This window comes from Apis mellifera, linkage group LG11, assembly GCF_003254395.2.
Source record: "Apis mellifera strain DH4 linkage group LG11, Amel_HAv3.1, whole genome shotgun sequence".
Classification (NCBI taxonomy): Eukaryota; Metazoa; Arthropoda; class Insecta; order Hymenoptera; family Apidae; genus Apis; species Apis mellifera.
In genome coordinates, this window is record NC_037648.1 from 9,128,237 (window position 1) to 9,148,923 (window position 20,687).

General features: G+C 29.0%; 1 protein-coding gene across 8 annotated transcripts in view; it reads left to right on the forward strand.

Annotated features, from left to right (window-relative positions):
• LOC412865 (collagen alpha-2(IX) chain) overlaps positions 1-20,687 on the forward strand; it is a 328,107-nt gene that overhangs the window by 21,512 nt on the left and 285,908 nt on the right. For all 8 annotated transcript variants that reach the window (XM_006564334.3, XM_006564336.3, XM_006564339.3 and 5 more), the window contains exon 2: positions 179-249. In XM_006564334.3, the coding sequence (XP_006564397.1) occupies positions 179-249 (71 nt within the window). The remainder of the gene's footprint in view (positions 1-178; positions 250-20,687) is intronic.

Here is a 20,687-nt window from a genome sequence, read left to right on the forward strand (position 1 = left end):
ATTTTACTAATCTTATCCATATAATAGAACATAATATTAAATTTGAATAATTATATATATAAAAAAAGAGAAAAAGAAAAGAAGAAAAAAGAAGACGAATTCTACAATTCCAACAAGATTCATTAGATATTTAATAGAACAAAGCGAGGGACTAACTTTAGGAAACGTTTAATTTCAGATTGCAGTCGCTGATATTCGCCTTGTTCTGTGTGACGCGCGTCAACGCGGACTTTTTCGCCGAGAAGAAAGGTAAGTGTCAGTTCATTCAACGATAATGGGCCGACTCGGAGGGGTTGGTGATTCAGAGATTCGAGGACCATTTGTCCCTCTCTGCCCTTCCAGACGTCGTCTACTATGACGATCCGCGGTACAAAATTCTCAGGAGAGCTCTCCACTCGTCAAGAACTCCTCGAGAATATTCAGCGGGTTTTTTACCAATCTTTCCCGCCAACTTCCAACGTTATTCATTTTACGTGAGCAACGATTCGCTCGTAACAAGTTGCGGAATTTCGTTGCTTTCTATCATTCCAATTATTTTTCCTTTCTTTCTTTTTTTTTTAAATTTAATAATTTTCTCTCGTTTAATTCCAAAATTATTTGTTACAACGGTTTCATCATTAATAATTGGAGGACTTATACAAAAATTATTATTATCCGTTATTAAACATCTTTTTGACAAGATAAATTGATAAAAAGGAATGCTTAAAGGGGATTGTTTTCAATCAATTTATCAATGATATTTCTTTTTATAAGTTAGGGAATAATTCACACACATTATTTATTATACATTATTTATTTATTAAAATTTTAATATTTTAGATAGTGAAATAATTTAATTTTTTTTCTCATTTTTTATTGGTGAGTGCAAAGTATTTACAGTAAGTATATTATACATTTTTATTCATCATATATTAAAATTAAATTATTAATATATTTCAGGTAATTATGTAATGTAATTTTATTTTGATAAAGAAAAGTTTCTAATATTCTATGTTGATATATAAAAGTTGTTGAAATGGATATAAACTATGAACATTTTACTAGTATTGATAGTTTCTTTGAATTCAGTTATAGCTCGAATCTTTCTCCGTCCCATGTGAAAAGTGCAGTGATTCTTTTCGAACGCGTAGATTTCTTTCTTATTCTTATATAAACGAGTTCACTCGTAAAAATAAATCGACTATCCTCGATAACCCATTAAAGTTGATGTAACAAGTTAGAATCTTTATTTCCGGATTTATCACATTGTTATTTTTTATTTAGATCACATAATTTTAATAAATCGTTATTAATTTTTCTTTAGTTGATTTTCGATTTAAGAAGGAGAGAGAATTATTTAAGAATTAATTGACAATTTATTGGATAATAAAATAAAGATTTTAATGGACTTTAGTTAATAAAGTAAAGTTTTAGATTTTTTGGAAATTTAAGATAATAAAAAAATATATAATGGTTAACGTAAGCAAATTATTGAATTAGTAAAAAAATAAAGTTATCTTTCAGTGAAAAATAACGAAAAGAAATTTGCTGAAGAAAATTTTACTATTAAATCCTTCCTAGATTTGTTAGATTAATTTTTTTTTAATTTGTTTGTGAAATAATAAAATTGAAGCTAAAGTTTTTCACATAGTAACATATCATAAGTTTTTGATATTAATAACATCTTAACAATGTATAATAATGAATGTACATAAATTTTAATTACGAATTTCTTCAATTATATTTTTATTTTTTAACGTTAATAATAATGATATTAATTGTATAAGAAATGCGAGGCACGTTTCGAATAAGAATGGAAATCGGTGAGGAAGGATTTAATAAAAATCTTGCTTGAAACGTGATTACAAAGCCCTAATATCTTGAAATGGTTTTATGATCATCAGCATATCTTTATTTCCTCCTTTAAGAATTTCATAACCCGAAGAGTCGCTCCTCAGATTCAGCAGATATTTCATTCCGGCAAATCGTTTTTATACAGACTCTCATCCCGTTTCCGGCGTTCCGTATTATTCTGATCAGTCGTTATAAAGTCAAGGAATGGCGACTGAAGTTGAATTCCTAAGAAATAATTTGTCGATTCTTTCTTCGTGTGCTATCTTCGTTCCGAGAAATATATTAAAATTGAAACAGATATCATTGCGTGCCGTTGTAAAAAGATCATGACGAAAATGAAAGTAAGAAATATCTATATTCTCATAAATTTTATCATCACTATGTAATTAATAAATATTCTCGATCGAACATTTTGCTTTTTCCAGAATAAGTTTCATTTTTTAATCATCATTCAAACTTCTTCTTAAATTTTCCAATAAACGATTACAAATTATCATACGGTTAAATTCGATGGTGGAAAAATTTCGACGCATGATAAATTATACCAAAGAAACGAGCATAAATTTATTTCTTTCGATTCAAAGTTGTACTTACGTATCTCAGGATCGCGAAGGGATTCACATTTATACTTCATTTCCCAAGCGATTTTGCCTCGATGCGGGGGATGCAGTCCTGAGAAATTGTCTCGAAGACAATCCGAAGTCGATAATCCACGGGTGTAAGAAGCATCGCGTTATCCGGAAGCCCGAAAGACTCAGCCGCCTCGGTGAGTTTCCGGTTCCCTTATCAGGGGCGGATGCAAAGAGGGCAGATCGGCTGTGGGTTACAGCGTAGGGAGAATAGGGTGGTGGAAAGGGACGAATAGCTCCCGCAGGATGCGAGATAACTCTCATCCCCGTAGCCTCATTTGTATCCGCCTCTCTACTTCCGCTTTCTATGGCGAACGAGTTACTTTTTGCTCTGCTCTCCCTCGTCAATATTTAACCACGCGTCGTTGGTCAATAACAATTGTTATTCCGATCTTGATCTTTTGAATCGATAATTGAGAGTGTCTTTAATCGTGACGGGATTTTTAAATAGTTCTTAGGGATTTGATAAAATCGAATGTTGAAGATATAAAATTATTTGGAACGTTGGTTTTTTTACAGTATTTCAATATTTTTAATTTAATTTAATTTGAATATCGATTTTTCTTGTAATAAAAATTTCTTTTTAATAATAATATAAAATTAAAAGATTTTCAATCTTTGATGGAATAATTTTTTGAAAAATAAATAATACTATTTTTATAGCGTATGAAAATAAATATTTTCATGTATATTTGATTATGAATCCACAAATTCATACGTAAAACTACATGTTAAATTAATTTTTAATTATTTTTAGAAGCTGCATGTTTTATTTTATTTTATTTATTTATTAAAATTTAAATTCCAATGAAAAAAATTCGACATAGATATTTTGCAATATAACGTATAAACATTTTTTAATTTTTAGCTGCTATCAATAATGTCGATAATAATTTTTAAATTTTAATGTAAATGTATATCTACATTATATTGAAAGAATCAAGATTATTTCTTGTTTTCATTACTGTCATTTGATAAGCTGAAAATTAATTCAAATTTCATTAATTGCGCATAAAAAACTAACGAAGATTCATCATGGTTCAATTCATCTTACCATGAAATTGTTCTTGTAACAAGATAATGAATATACCTCGATGCAATTCAGGAACTGTGCAAATAGGAATTTATCGGCATTGGTTTAATTATCTTTCCAGCGAACATTTCAGCGAAATAGTTGAATATGGACGCGAAATAGATAAATTACTGGAGGAGTATCGTCCAAGTTGATTTATCGCTGTTAGTGTTTGATTGACTGGCGTGCATAGCCACGTTTTATAGTCTGTAATCTAATTTAGTAAAATGGTGCTATGAAAATGGTCAATTTTGATGAAATTGAATTTTAAATGAAATTATGATTCGTTAATATGTCTATTAAAAATATTATATTGTGTTTGTTCTCTATATCTAATTTTTCCTAATATCGACAAAATGAATTTTCGTTCTACATACTTATGTTCAAAAACAATATTTTAGTATTTTTAAATATTTTTCTCAATTTTTTTTCGATGTTTTCGATGTTCTTATATCTTCATTTAACCTTTTGCAATTATAATTACATTCGAATTTTTATTCCAATTAATTTATATTTAAGAATTTCCGTTTCAGTATATATAATAATTTATCTATGTTCTTTATGATACATTTTTATTGAAGTTTTCGTGCAAAAGAATATATTTCTATTTTCAAAATTGAAGGGAACAGAATGAAATAGGATATTGAGGACAATATAGAACGTGATTAACATGAATTTTATTTGTATTGTTATAACGTGAAGATCTTCTTATTATCATTTTTCAAAAGTATAAAATTTATGTACGTATATTCAGTTTCATGACATGAAACGTTTACGATCCTCTTGAGAAATGATGTTTCATTCGTATTACTTACGTTTTCAAGAGGACATATTCTCGAGATAAACTTATTAGGGCTTTATAGAAATCATATGAAAATAATGACGTACTTAAAAATTCATTTATTTATCGTAGTTATGTTGTTATCAAAATCCTTTTGTCTTGAATTCTGTTTTCAATTTTCATTATGTAAGATAAATATTAAAATTTCTTTTATATAGTAATACATACTTTTTAGTTCTTGTCTTTTTTAATTACTATTGTGTAAAAAATGAAGATTCATGATAAAAATTAAAATTTTCTTATAATTAATATTCTTTAAAAATTAATAACTTATTCTTTAAAAAAAAATATATAAAAAACGAATAGAATATAAAAAAAATTCAAATATTTATGAAAAAAAATGTATATATACATTTTTTTTTGACTTGATATCATAAGAAAACAAAAGTTATTTAAGTACGAAAGGGAATGAAGAAAAAAAATAAAGACGTTATAGAGAAAAAAAAATATATGGCAAATACTTCAGTAGTGATAGTGTAATTCTTTAAAAACAAATGAGACATCGTCTCGATTAAAATTTATGAGGTGAGGTAGTAGGCACTATTAAAAAATCTGAAACGAGCTACCAGGGACAGTTTGTTTGAAATGATGAGAAAAGAATATGCGGGAATATAATACTTTTGATAGTTAGAATATTTTAGAGTTTTATTTATTATATTGTGAAAGAATTTTTAATCTTTCTTTGAGCTAATAAATCAAACAAAAGATTAAATCTACGTGTTCTCATACATATTCTATTCATATTCTATGAATTAAAGTATGCAATACACGTTCGTTATATATATATGGGCATAGTAAATACTATTATCATTATTTATTTTTTTTATTAATTTCCATGGATTAAAAAATTATAGTATTTTGTATCAAAATATTTTATACAGAAAAATATATAAATATAACATATCTTATCATATTAGAAGATTAATTTTAAATTAAGTAGATAGATATATATTTTTTCATAAATATTTAAATTCTTTTTTAATAATAATCTATTCGTTTCTTATTATATCATTACAATTATAATTTATTATAAAAAATTAATAATTTAAGCTTTTAACAAAAACTTGAAAAATATGAATATTGGTATTACTATATAAAATAAATTCACTAAGGCCTCGTGTATTAATGTACGAAAATTTTTTCCAAACTAAATTCTTTCATAAAATTGCATCACTATAAATATCCATTTCCCATCGCTACTTTGACCCGCCGCTGAAGCATCTTTTTAAAACCTGTTCCACAGCCTACCGAAGTTTATTCGACGTGACTTTTTCAGGTCAACCATTCTTCACCGTATACTTAATCCTACGACACGTTATTTCCGGATTGATGACAAATGACAAACACTTCAAATAAAAATATTTTGTACAATATGTACATGTATTTTGAAAAATATGTTAAAAAATATTTTCGTATCTGTTCAGATATGATTAATTAATTTAAACCTTCGACGAACTCTCTTCTCACTCGAAATAAAAATATCAATTAGTGTTGAAAGAAAAATGTTGTGCAAAGAACGAACCGTTTACGATGTGTCTCGAATTTTTTTTCTTCTTTATTTTTTTTCTTTGATGTATACGGCGGATGTGGGCGTCGATCGAACCTCGCATACTTTGTAATCGGGTTGTGGGGTCCAATAATTCGGCATGACTCATCGATCAGTCACGGTTTAAGCTGGATTTACATGCGTCGTGTGTCGGCTAATCGATTCCACTCGTGAATTCCTGTTGCATTTTAATGGGCCGTGAGAGTGGTGACAAGTTAAGAATTTCGCGACGTTCAAATTGTTCTTATTTTTTTTCAAGATTGATAATCGGTTTTCACGAGATTGAAAATTGGAAAAACGATTATTTCATATTATTGAATTAGTGATTCGATTCGCGATATGTCTTTAATAAATTAGATTATTGAAAGTTGGTTTTATTGTTTATTTGAATTTATTTGTTATTTATATCATAATTTATATATATATAATTAACTTTTTATCTTGTGATATTAAATTTTAGATTTAAATATTTTAAATATTATAATTTTTAAATATTACGACATTTTATGACACATCAAATATGAGTGATCGTGATTGTGACTTCACTTGGGCGTGATTTTAAATAACTTGGACAACTTTGTCATCTCTTGATAGGAATATTTTTTCCATTTTAAATCATGATGACGAAGCGAGTATATATCATCATTTATACATAGGCGTGATATACATGATACACATATGATAGTCATTAAAAGAAATAAGATAGACTTATGAGTTTTCTATGAATTATGATAAATGGATAAATTTAAATTAAAGCAAGCATTAAAATGACGAATCGTGTAGATATAAAAATGTATTCTTACTTTCAATATAAAATAATTCATGATTTCATTATTACAAATAGGAATAGAAACATACATGATGTTACATAGAAGAGCATATGTAATGAATTAAGTAACGATCCAATTTACATCCATCAAAGGATTTTTTAAATCGATTTAGAATCTATAATATACATTAGTAAGATTGTTGTAGTAAGCAATATTTTTCCAGAAATAAGTATATTTATCCCACAATTTATCTTAAAACTCAATTATCTTAAAACCCTATTTAAGTTAGGAAAAATTTAAACCGTTATAACTCTGAAGATAATAATTCGCGGTCAATGAACGAAAGACCATTAATAGCGTAGAACCTTTCTCTTTAAAACGCTTTTTTCTTTATCCCTATACGATTTCTAGTTTTCGAGATATCGCCGCGCAAAGAAAAGAATAATTTTTAATCATTTGTCTTAAATTCTTAACTAATTAAAATAAATTTCTATTAAAATTATAAAAATTTTAAATCTCTATAATTCCGAATGAACGATTATTAGAAACGCGTATCTTTGCTCTTTAAAATGCTTTTTAATTTTTTTCGATGCGACTTCCGGTTCTCGAGATATCATCGTGTAAAGAAAAAGATAATTTTTAATTGTTTATTATTTTCGTCCTCGTCACTTATTCGCTCGCGCTTTGCTTACTGACCTATTCCAAACTTCAGACAAGTAGCAGACGCGATTCCTGGAAAAACGTAGTACGCGATCCCAAGAAAAAATGTAGGTCATTGGATCACGGGCCCATTCATAAACTCCGCACAGTTAGAAACACACAGCTATGGACACTTTGAATCCTTATATCTCGATAACCGATTGAGATATCGGGATAATTCAAAAAGCGATTTCAATAGCACACTTTTCTGAATGCATTTTGATGACAAAATTTCTGTATATTTTATATTAAAATTCGAAATTTCATTTGTGATTTTTCGTGAATATAATGGTTTGTTATGATATAAAGTTTACAAGGATATAGTTTAGTATATAGAACAATATCATTTTTAGATATTAATTAATATTCGAAGACATATTTTAGCTATAATCTATAATCTTATAAGCACTTTTGCTTTCCTCTGAAACATCATTCAAACGTGTCTCACGAACATATGTAATTTATATAAATATTATCTGTTCTATTTACCTATAAATAGATTCGAAATGCTTATTGCTGATCGATTCGAAAACAAAAATTCGATACTCGAAATTCGAAGGGAGAGTACGTCAGGAAAAGACAATAGTTAATCTATCACGAGTCAGCAAATGATAGAAGCTACGTGAAATATCGTAGTTTGTTCACAAGATAGCCTCAGGGATATGAATCGGGGAGCAGCCGACTGATAAACCGCAGGATTATACACATGTTAGAGACAAGGGGGGGTTGATGTTGGAACAAGTAGGCGATATATTACAAGCTGGGTTAACCATACATAGTGAAAGTTGCCGGAGATTGTCGGGAAAAAGAAAAGGGGGTGAGAACAAGCCTTCAGATATTTTACACTCTCGGCACGTTTCGTGCCCAATATATCTGTCTGGGTCAGAAGCCTGTGTGTAACACGTTTCCACAATCATTTTCTATGATTTCTCTCTATATAATTCTCTTCTCGTTTTTAATTTTCTCTCTTGTATTTTACACTGTCGAGTTCTCAGTGATTACGATTTGTTACACAACAATAAATTTGATTAATTAAGTGGCTGATTATAGTGCAATGGGAAATAAGATTATTATATATAAATTTTATTTGTTCGTTTTGTAGAATAGAAAGAAGAAAATTTTGTTAATTGTTAAAAATGTATTATATATTTCTTTAATTTTATATAATATTCTTTTTTTGTATTTAAATAAATCTAAATATGGAATATAAGAATTATTCTGAATTAATATTAATTTTTTTTTTCTTGTGTTCAATTTCTTATATTCATATATTTCATATATTTTCATATTCTCATATATTTCATATATGAGAAAAAAAAATATTAGATATTTAAATATAAACAATATTAATGAATTATTATTTAAATTTTCGTAGATACAATAATCAGCCAAAATTATTAATCATAGCTAACGATAATTCGTGATGGAATTATTCCTTTGCCATTCTCCTCTTTGAAGGTATATACATCAATCTCATCAGAGTCGGTTCGAAAATGTCAATCAATTAGCGTACAGTAACCATTGTAACAAGTTGGGCGGATAGTAATTACACTGTATAACACCTTAATGTAGTTAACCCTGTCCAATTGCATATCTTCTACACTAGTCACACAAGATTAATCTGTCGTGTGACATGTAGATTATTGCAATCTACGCAATAGATGCGCTCGAGTGAATTTCATCTGTTGATAAGAATAATGTTGACGTTTGATAAGTTAATCGTAATCGTAGAATGTAAAATTGTATAGTTTTAAAATATTACGATTTGAATGTAGTTTAATGATTAATATTCATTTTTCTGGAGAATATTTTATCATATTATTTCAGTCAGTTTTCTAATCGATTAATTAAATTAGATTTTTCTTTTTACAAAGATCACGTATAATTAAATTCCGCGCGATTACGTTTTTAATCGTTGAAAGATTTTCTTCGTTTTGAATAAAAAGAAAGAGAAGGCGTGAAAAGGATTGGTTGTCGATCTCGTTTTTAATCGAGCTCGTAAAATAACCGTGGATACTTGCGATATATCTCGCGCGAAATAAAACACATTGCACGATTCCTATCTTTCTCATCATTTTCCTCTATCGCGTTTCTCGATCCGTTTTGTTGTTTTTCCAACCGATGCGCGTCAATAGAGCTCGAATCCCCCTTCTTTTCAAGAATTTTCGCAGCTCTAGTTGTCGATTCTCTCTTTATTTGCCGTTCGAAAGTTTAAAGCTGATGATGAAAACTCGATAGAGCTATGCGATGGACTATCGATTTGTCGAAGACGATTGGGTTTCCAGTTTATCTTTTGTCTTGCATCGAGTTATTTTGCCAAGTTGGTCGAAGAATTTATTAACTCGATTCCATGGTTCTGGCGATGGAGAGAAAAATGTTTATTGTTATGTTACATCTTTTATATAAATATTAGAATGTTTTTTAGTTTTTTAGGAAATTCAGAAAAAGAAAAGAAAAAGAACACCTTCAGTATATTTTATTCGAAATTAAAATTATTACGATATCATTGTTTTCACTCAAAATAGTGAATTGCAAGTAACAAATTTCGTAGAAATTTTATTCAAACTGTTCGTTATTAATTCATTCATTTCGAAAAAAAAATAAATAAAACTCCAAATGGTATCAATATATAAAATTTTCGAAAAAAAAAAAAAAAAATTCTCAAGAGGATCATCCGTGAAAATAACCGTATAAGCATGTATGAACCGCGCCTTAATCTTCGTTATTATTCGCATTTTGGTGGTAGATATCACGCAAACCACGGATACAACCAGGCGGGATCGAGCAGCCTTGGCTTTTCGCGATGGAAAATTAATAAATAGCGGAATTTCAACCGGGCGAAATCGGATTAAGGCTTGAGAGAGAGCGAACATTCAAGGGTGGGCGAGAAGGGGGTGAGAAAATGGAGGGGCTAAACAGGGAAAGGCAACTTTACGCTTGAGCTTCGGCATTTAAAAGCGTACCGCGTTGAAAAGCTGCCGCCTGAGTTAACTTTATGGAAGTTTCTTGCGGGGAAAAAAAGGTAGTCCTGTGGAAACCGGAAACGGAGGGAGGAAATCGGAAGATCGTAGATTCGAGTGGATGTCGTTCGGCCACCTTTATTCTTGGCGAGGGAAAGGGTGATCGAAAAAGTGGAGGATATTTCGTTTTCCATGATATTGACTAAGGAAAAAATTCTTTGTTTAATTCTGTACGTAATGAATGGACGTATTGTGATTATTATTCACGAGAGAGGAGAGATTTAAATTGAATACTAATTTATTGATAATTAATCACTTTCTCTGAAATGATTCGAGTTTTGTTTCGAGTTTAATTCGTCTTTTATGTTTGGAATTTAATTTGAATTAGGAGACACGATAAATCTAAATATATTGATCATAGAATAATGGTGCTGCTCTTTTGCTTTTGAACAATTCTTTTGTTCCTTCGAATAAAATATACTGAAGGTGTTCTTTACTTTTACTAGAAGCAAATTTGGAAGATGATGATTTTTATATTAAAAGATAAATTTTTGTAAAAAAATAGGAATATGAGAGATAAATGTATAAGTTATAACATTGTGACACAAGTTCTCTTTACTTCGTTCGATACTCGAAACTAAGTAAACTAATGTTTCGAAATCTGTAATTTGTGTATACGTTGCAACTAGAAGTGAACATGGAACCTGAAAGCATAACATATATACTTGTTGTATACGTTCATAACATACCAAGTTTCTGCGTACTTATTTAGTTCTGATGTAAGCCTCAATTCAAGTTTGCGTAATGTGTTCCGTACAAATTTGCTTTTGGTATATGTAAAAAGAAAATAGAATTCTATAACAAAATCAAATTCGCCAAATCGAGAATTTATTTGATGTATTGATATATATAATAATAGACTACTTTCATTTCTAGATATATTATATCGATTTAAATGAAGAATTTATTTGACGAAGCTTCTTTCTATTAATCAAAAAGTTTAATATTCTTTTTGTTATTTTAATTGAACATCAGAGATACATTTTAATGAAGTCTGAAATAAACGAACAAAGATATTTAGACATATAAATAAATATTTATTTAAATAACTCAATAAATCAATATACATTAGTATTCTATACAAACTGTGCACTTTTCAGAAGATCCATCCGTTATAAGAAAATTCCAAAAGTTTATTTTCCGACCCAAAAGCAAATATTTTCTCGAGTTTCCGATTCTTCAAATTTCTCTAGTTCGCTCGCAAAGTCCACAAAGAAGCACTTAATACGGAAAATTTCAAAGGCGTTTAGACTTTGACAGAACTCGCACAAAACAGCTTCAGAAATAAGCTACAAAATATACATTAGTCGATAGTTCCCCCTATACAAATTCTACAATGTTCAAACTTGCAGAAAATCCATCGACGATAAAATTCGAAAACTTTATCCGACCCAAAAGCAAATATTTCCACGAGTTCCCGATTCTTCAAACTTCCCCATCGATAGTTTAATACCGAGTCGACAAAGAAGCACTTAATCTCTCAGAATCCCTTCCCCCGTTTCTCCCCAATATCATGCTCGGCAACCGTCACAAATCGCCCATGATACATGCCATCCCCTCGGCATAAAATCTCTCTAAACGCATAATATCACGAGTTCGAGTATGCATCGCGGTGACTGTGAAAATCCCTTTGAGCCGTGGAGCGCGCGAAACGAGGCGAAAAAGGCGCATCCGTGGAAATAAGTCGACTTTATTAAAATATGTCGGCTCACCCGGAAGTAACGGAAGCAAGGGAGAGAATAGGGAGGAAAAGAGGCGGAAATTCGTGGAAGGGAACGAGAGGAGAGGCACTTTCTCACCTCGCGGGTTGAAACTGACGAGTGGGGCTTGGTAACGAATGGTCGTTACTCTCGTGCACGGAGCAAAAACCTCGTAAACAAAACAGTAGTACCGCCGGTGTACAGTGCCTCGTGGCTCAACTTCCACTTGTTTCACGCGTCTTCTCCACGCTCGCGCCCTTCACTCACCTGCTGCTCCACTTTCGTAGCACACGTTGTATGCACTGGGTTTCATGAACTCTGTCATGCTCTTATATCACTGACCTTAACTGTTGATCCTAGCCATTCAATTGTAACGTATTGTAATTATAGTTTAATTGTAATTATATTGTATTTATTGTAATTATAGTGACAAAGATAATTATTGATAATCAATTTGTCGATAATCTTATTGATTGATTGTTGGAGATTTCTTCTTATTTTATTTATTTATTAATTTTTTTTCTTTATTTTTCTTGCTTTGTTTAGTTATTTATATATTTAGAAGATTTTTTTTATAAAAGTAACTTTTATATTCGTTCTTTTATTTATTAAGGAAAAGCTAGATGTTTCTTCTTTTCATTTATTTTCCTATTATATAAAGAAAGCTAATTTTCTTTCTTAAGTTTCTTTTATTTGTTCCATTTCTGGAAAGGTAATGATTTTTTTATTTTTTAATTTTCTTCTATTTTAATGGTACTTTATGAAAAGAACATAATTTCTTTTTTATGTCTTTTTTTTATAATTCTTTTAGGTATTTTGAGAAAGCAAGAGATAATTTAATTTGTACGTGGTTAAATCGTTTTGGAAATACGAGTTTGATGAAGATAGATGAGTACGTAATTTATGAAGATGTGAAGATTATTATACTATTAATTTTGTAGTTAGCGATGGTGAAAACGAACATTATATTGAACTCTTTCAACTTCAATTAAAAAAATATTAAAGTTACACTTTAGTATCTAATATTAAATTATAATTTATTTTTAATTTTCACATTATCATTTTAATCTAATCTATCGATTTATTATCTTTTACAACAAAAATGTATTATTCGTCAAAATACTATATTTTCAATTTTGTACAAAGAATTTCACGAAACGCTTCAACTGGTTGTTGGAGAATATACTTAAATAAATAGCACTATAATGTAAGCATTATAACTCCGTAGTAGGCGGTAGTACATACTTGCTAGTCTTTAGTCAAGGAATTAGAGTGTCGTGGAAACTATTAGGATGATTCTTGCAGAGGCTGTACGCACATTTCTCACAAGATTTGTCGAGGAATTGAGGATTCATTGTCGATGTTTTTACGTGAGAATACACGTACTTTACATCAGGTGTCTCGGAAAACACGGCATTTCCATGCCTGACTTTTTCACCTCGTTCATGTTTTTGCCCTGTTCTTTTCTTTTCACCCTTCATCTATTTGTTTCTTGTCTTGTGTTTTATCTTCTAATTTTTATGCAGTTTCATTTATTGTAGATAATTATAATTAATTGATCAGATAAAATTAAGATAGATTATATTTCTGAATTTGAAATTCCCGGGTCAATAGAATTGAATAGAATAGGCGGGAAATTTAAAAGCTTTTATCGTAATAAATTAGAATGTATAGAATGTTAAGTTCATTTATTTCAACGTAATTATAAAGGGGAGAAAATACTCTATCAATTTTTAATAAAATTGCACACATAGATTAATTCGATTAATATTTATCAATCAAATTTATTAATTATTCTAATTTTTAATCTTTAATTTTTTATATTAAAGTCTTTTAAATTTTTTAGATTTTTTAAAAAGTATCTAAATTTTTCTTTAAAAAATTTTAATCTTCTAATATAAAATAAAATTGAGAAATGTAGACGAACGAATAATAAAATAGCTAAAAGCAAAAGAATCGGAGGTACAGGATGCTTTAGTAGAATGAATAATTTATTTTTCACCGTGACAAACGTGAATTTAGTGGGATGTCTACTTTCTAGGATGGCTTTAGGGATCTTTGCTTTTACGTAGTATTATCTTTTATATGAAATTTAGAGAAAACTTATATTTAATTTTTAGTTTAAAATCATATTTAATACTGATCTATCGATTTTTAATTGAAAAAAAAATAGTACTAATTTTATTGTCATCTTAGAGCATAAATGAAAAAAAAACAATACTATTTTTTTTATAAATTAATAAAAATTACATATTTTTATTTAAATTAATGAAAAAAATATACTATATATATTTTGCTATATCATAAAATTTCAATCTAAGTAATTTTTTTAGGAAAGGAAACTGAAAATCGTGGTTGAAAATTGTTGGTTTAATGGATAAAAAATTGCTCCACACACGATTCTAATAGATTAAAAAAATATAAAATTATTCACTAATGTTTCTCTTTAAAAATTCGATATATTTAGATTATATCAAGTGCTACACATGTTGCAAGTTATGTGCAACTACAAATTTAGAACGCAGAGCAGAAGGAAGATCATAAATTTGTATCTTTATAGTCCACTTGCATTTCCTGTTCTCCCGTTCGAAAAAAATTAAACTGATATCGTTGTCCCGTATTAATTTTCGTTCGAATGAAAGTTAGGCCTCTGCCTTTGATACGTTCTCGTTCCTCCACTTTTATCTTCTCCCCTTTCTTTCTTTTACTCGATTTCTTCCCAGAATCAAACGAAACATGCCGACCTGCTGGTTCGTTTATTTTATTTTCGCAGCGTTCGCCCGAGGAAAGGAAGACGAATTTACCAGACACATTTCCTCAATAAAAATCCAATTTGATTTCGTTTCATATTTAATTTTACTTTTTAACTTTTAATTGCGTCTATATATTAAATAAACATGTTAAAACATAATGCGTATTAAAATTTGGCGTGTAAATAAATTTTGAAATAATTCTTAATGATTATTTTTTATATTCCAACATAGATTATTTTTGTTTTCGAGTTCTTGATCGTATAAAAAAATTAAAAAAAATTTTTAGTAACAAGGAAAAATAATCTGTATTTAAAAATATAGAAATTTGTATTTATTGTAACTTTTTAATTTATATTAATTATTTTAAATCTCTTTTATAAATATCAAAATTTATATAATTATTCGTTCCATTTAAAACGTTCCTATAACATTATTTCACGAAACATATTTTTCCATCATCGGTAAATGCATTTTTATCCCTGTCTACGTTTTAGTAATTGCTTATATTCACGATGGAATACCATTTAAGCTTTCCACACCTCCCACGGGACAAACTTTGATCCCTCGTTCCTAGTCCACCAATATTATCGATGCAAATTGTTGTCAGCCAACAGAGGGAATGTCTCGAATCTCGTCTACAATTTCTTCTTGGATTTACTGTTTGCAAAGAAATACTGGACGATGTTATTTATTCACGTAGATATTTACGCAATCTCCTCTATTTCTATAGAATTCTTTCAGATATTTCTCGTTACGTTTAAATCGATCGTTTTTTAACTTACTTTCTTAACTCATTTTCCATATTTAACAAATAATATTTGAATTTGTTCATTACGTAACGAATTTTATAAAGTAAATGTAACTTTTTAAATTTATATTCTTTTTATCGAATATTAATTAATACATGTTTGTTCTTTCAGATTCAGCGAGTTGAAAATAATATCAATTTAAGTCTGAGGTTATAAAACCTTCCATGATCCGAGTAATTCGATTATTTTTACGGGGATTGCTACGAAGTGATTATTTTTAATTCGAATTTCCAGTTTATTTTCTGCCCGGATATTTTTGTTTTATCTTTTCATTTCGATATTTGTAAATAATTTTGTAAAGAATTATTTTTAATTATCGTTGTGTGATTGAAATTATTTCTAATGAACGTGGAGTTTAAAAAATATTTTCATACAATAACACAGCAATAGAAATATATGAATTAAAACATTAATTTTAAATATGGATATAAATATTAAATTATTTCATTATTTTATATTATATTCTTCATTGTTCAATCACACGTAATATCGCTAAAATTGCAAATAAAATATAAACGACATATAAAATCAATATTTAAAAAGTACATATCAAAATAGTATATCATATCAAATATAGCTTTCTTTTTATAAAAACCGTATAAAAAAACCGTAAGTCTTATTAATCATTATTTTGGAGATATAAGAAATCCTCAGTCTTTTTTTAGAATATTTTCATATCATTATAATTCAAATAAAATAAGATTCCTTTCATTATAATCTTTGTCGACATGTACATGTACAATTACCATTAAAAAAATTGTATTTCGTTCACACTTCCACATAAAATACGTCACTCTAGTCGAAACTGCCGCAAAAATGGTCCGATGGTCGTTTCGCCGGACCTTAAAATATCACACTATCGTAACACCTCGTGAATGCGATGACGTGAATGCGAGAAACGTCGATCGTCCACTCTCTATATCGGTCTTTAACAAGCTCGATGCATGTTATACGATTATTAGAGGGCACGCGCTACTCTATGGGGTCCGAAACCGAACATGTGTGGTCCTCTCGCGGGGCAGACAGCCCAGAAAGAGACAAGTTTCGAGAAGTTCATTTTGCTCGAAATGTATCCGTCCGGTCAGCACCATAAACCTGATCCGAAGCTTATCTCGAGCCCCTAGGGTGGCCACCTGTCCGCTTTTATTCGATGTTCGTCCCGTTGGTCGGACCACCAGATGTCGAGGTGGACACTTCTTCGGAATGTCTCCACATTTTGATCGGGGCCCAACAGTGATCGACAACGATCCTGGAAGGTATTGGTGTAGAATAATATGGTAAAAATAAATATGGTAAAAGATTTGCTGTTTATTTATTTTTTAATCGAGGATAAGAAATTTTACAAAGATCTTGAAATTTATTTTTTCGTTTAAGAGTTTCTTAAAAAATTAAAATTGTTCCCCCTTTATTTGATTATCATGATCGAAATAATTCAGGAAAAAAGATTTATTTATTTATAAATATAAATTTTTTTTTTTACTTTATTTATAAATTTTATATTAGGAAAAACTTTAGTTTTCTAATGTTTTAAATTTAACATAAAAATTTAAGAAATAATTTGTTCTATTTTTAAAAGATATATTGAGATTCGAAGACATAATACGATCGATATATCAAAATGAATTGCAACAATTAATTTCGTTTCCATTAATTAAATCGTCGTGAAATTATGTATCGTAATTTATCATCGGTATTACTCGGCATTTTATTTAATAATGCATTACGTGGAATGATTATTTAATATTTTTCAACGCTGCATCGAAGACAGCTTTCCCTCTTTTTGCCTCCATTCTTCTTCTTGCATATTGCACGCTTGTCGTTCCTATCTCAGAAATATTTAAACGTCTTTCTTCGCTCGATGAACGTTTCTTCCATCTTTTCTTTCTTGTTGGCTGCCACGGAAACAGGTTTCTCGAACGCGAATCATGGAATAAAGGCAAAGAGCGTGAAAAGGGGGACGATGAAAGAGAAAAATGTTTCGATCAAATAGTCAAATGAGATTACATATTGAATAAATGTTCTGCAAACGTTATTACTTTTTGCATTGAATGAATTCGAGCAGTTTTAATTCATGGTATAGATTCGTTTGTAGGGATTCCGTTGTTGTTGTTTATTTTTTGGGAATTGTTTATTCTAATATGAAAAAAAAAATTGTTAACGAAAGTTGAGATTTGATGATGTCTTAATTTTATTTTATTTATTTGTACATACTATTACAGTAATTGATGCATTCCTAAATATTTTTTCGTTTAAAATAGAATTAAAAATATTTTTTTCAATATAATTCATCTTCATTTTTCCATCGTTTTGTTTTGTTTTGTATTTTATTATATGAAAAATTGAAAAAAAAAATATAATTTATCAGTATTCTATATTAAATTATTAAAGTAAAGAAAATCTGAGAAATAAAATAACAACCATCTCTCGTTTGAGCAGTAATTACTATTCATAGATAATCAAAATTTATTCGAGGGAGAAAAGAGATGGTAATATTCTTAAAATTTGCTAGAAATTTAAGTGGTTTTTCACTTATCTTCTAATGACGGGAATATAGAGATAAACGTGGAAACGACATCATCTGTTCTGATTATCTTTTATTTGTGGACCGTCGTCGTAAAGAGTTGTCTTCATTATGAGGGACTTTATACAGCTATTTTCATTCCATGTCACATATATTTTCGGATAAAGTTTGGAGATTTTACATTTTCCCTTCAATGAAAATATATTTATATATTTGATCGTCATTGTAAATTCCATTCTAATAAATTTTTATTAAGAATTTAAATTTTTAAGATATCTTTAACTTTTTCGGAAAATAAAAAATATAGGTGTATTTAAAGAAAAAAAATTAAGGGAAAATAATAATTTTTATATAATTGATTTTTAGTTTTATCGAAACGAATTCAGAATTTTTATTAATATGATTGAAGTATATAATATTTTATATGAAATATATTGTTATTATAAATCATGATATTCTTTTTAATAAAAAAATAAATATACAAGTAAATAATATTAAATAATATTGAATAACTATACATGATATATATTAAATAATTTATGAAAGTAATTATTAAATAATAAAATAAAATAATATATTGATATTAAGTATTCCTTAAATAGATATTTTCATAAAATATTTAATAAAAATATTAAACTCAAAAAAAATAAAATTAGAAAAACATTATGTAAAACTTAGAAAAATATAAAAATTCATATATGCAGTTGTCATCTTATTGTTATAAGGTTAAGAATAATATTTCATGGAATGTTCTTTCTCTTGTAAATGTGAACTATATGTCATCATGTGTGTTCTTGGAAAGAAAAATAAATAGCTATTCAATTTTTATTCATGCTGTTGCAAATATTTTTGATTTTTTTCTACTAGTATTCTATTAGTTATATTCCTTTAAAGAAGCAAAGTCAATTAAGTTTTCGCTTTTTTTCTACATTCTTGTTTTTCTATCTTATGTTTTCTATCTACATTTCGTATTTTCTCTATATCATTTGCTATAAGAATGTTTCAAATATAATCTAATTTCTATTTTAAATTAAATTTCTTTGCAGATGTCTTATGATTGATTAGATGAATTTAATTATAAAACATATTTGATATGTTTAATAGAAAAAGAAAATATTATTTTGAATTATCCATATTAAAATTATGATCCTTATTCATTTTACAACACTTCTTTAGATTTTACTCTCAATATTTTAGATTTTCAAATATGTGATTTAAATTAATTTAAATCTTTTAAAATTAATAAATATACTTTTCTCTTTCTCTCTCTCTTTCTCTGTAACAAATGTTCTCTTTTCAATTTGCCAAAAAAACTAAAACATTTTAAAAATCACGAAGTTATAAAAAATATTTTACACGATTGCCACGTCGTATTTCCCAACAACCAATCCTGTAGATCATTCTGTAAATCATTTATTCAAAACTAAGCACTCTCGAGCACACGAGCTCCATCATTCCCCGAGAAATCTCCTCATTTCGAAATATTCATCCGCATCTATTCTTAAGACTCTCTTCTCTCAATCTCCTCCTCCTCTCTCTCTCTCCCCTCCCCCTCCTCCCCATCGATTCGCCAAGAGAAAATGTTTTCGAAATAGCAAGCTGTAAGGTGGTTCGAGGGTGTTCTTGAAGCGAATGAAATCCCTCCCTTCCTAAAAACAAACAAACGTCCCGATACATTTATAGAACATATTCGTTCGCCTGTGGAGGCGGAATCGGGGACAAGTCGAAGCGGTGAAACCGTTTTTCCGGCAAGGAAGCGCCGGGAAATCCACTTTTCGTGCTGCCAGCCGGGCAAATATCTTACTCTCTTCTATCCATCGAAAACGAAGATCACTGTAGATGTAGTATCTCCCTTCCCGGGGAGATGTTTGCACGGGGAATATCACACCGTAATGCTTGTGCACCTTTCCCTTTCGCAACCCTTTCTTCGAAGATTCATACAGTTTTTCTCTGATTTCTCGTCTCGTCTCGTTCGTACAAAGATTTTCGGTTTTGATCTTACTCAGATGTTGCTGAATAAGATTAATTTTTTTTTCTGTTTATTTTAAAGAATAATCATTTGTTGTTAAATTAATTGAAGAGATAATAAGGATTCATAAGAATTTTAGTTACTTACTAGGAAAATTTATTTTATAAATATAATATAAAAATATTCCACGTATTTTATTATATTTTAATATTCAACAATTTATCATCATTGTTTTCTATTCACACTCAACGACAATATGATGACACGTAATAATAACTGTAGCATTTTTTCTATAGCAACACTACTTCACACTTTGTATCCCAAAAAAAAAATCATTCCAGATAATTTTTCACGTAACACCCCATTTCGCTTATCCACGTGTCATCCATTTCTCTCTAGTCCCATCACCTCGCTTGATCGTCCAATCCTTGCATCTTCTTCCATCTTCGCCTCGTCTCCCTTCTCGCTTTTTGCCATCATCTTTCCAATTTCTGTTCCGCTCCTCACGTCCTACTCGCAGTGTCA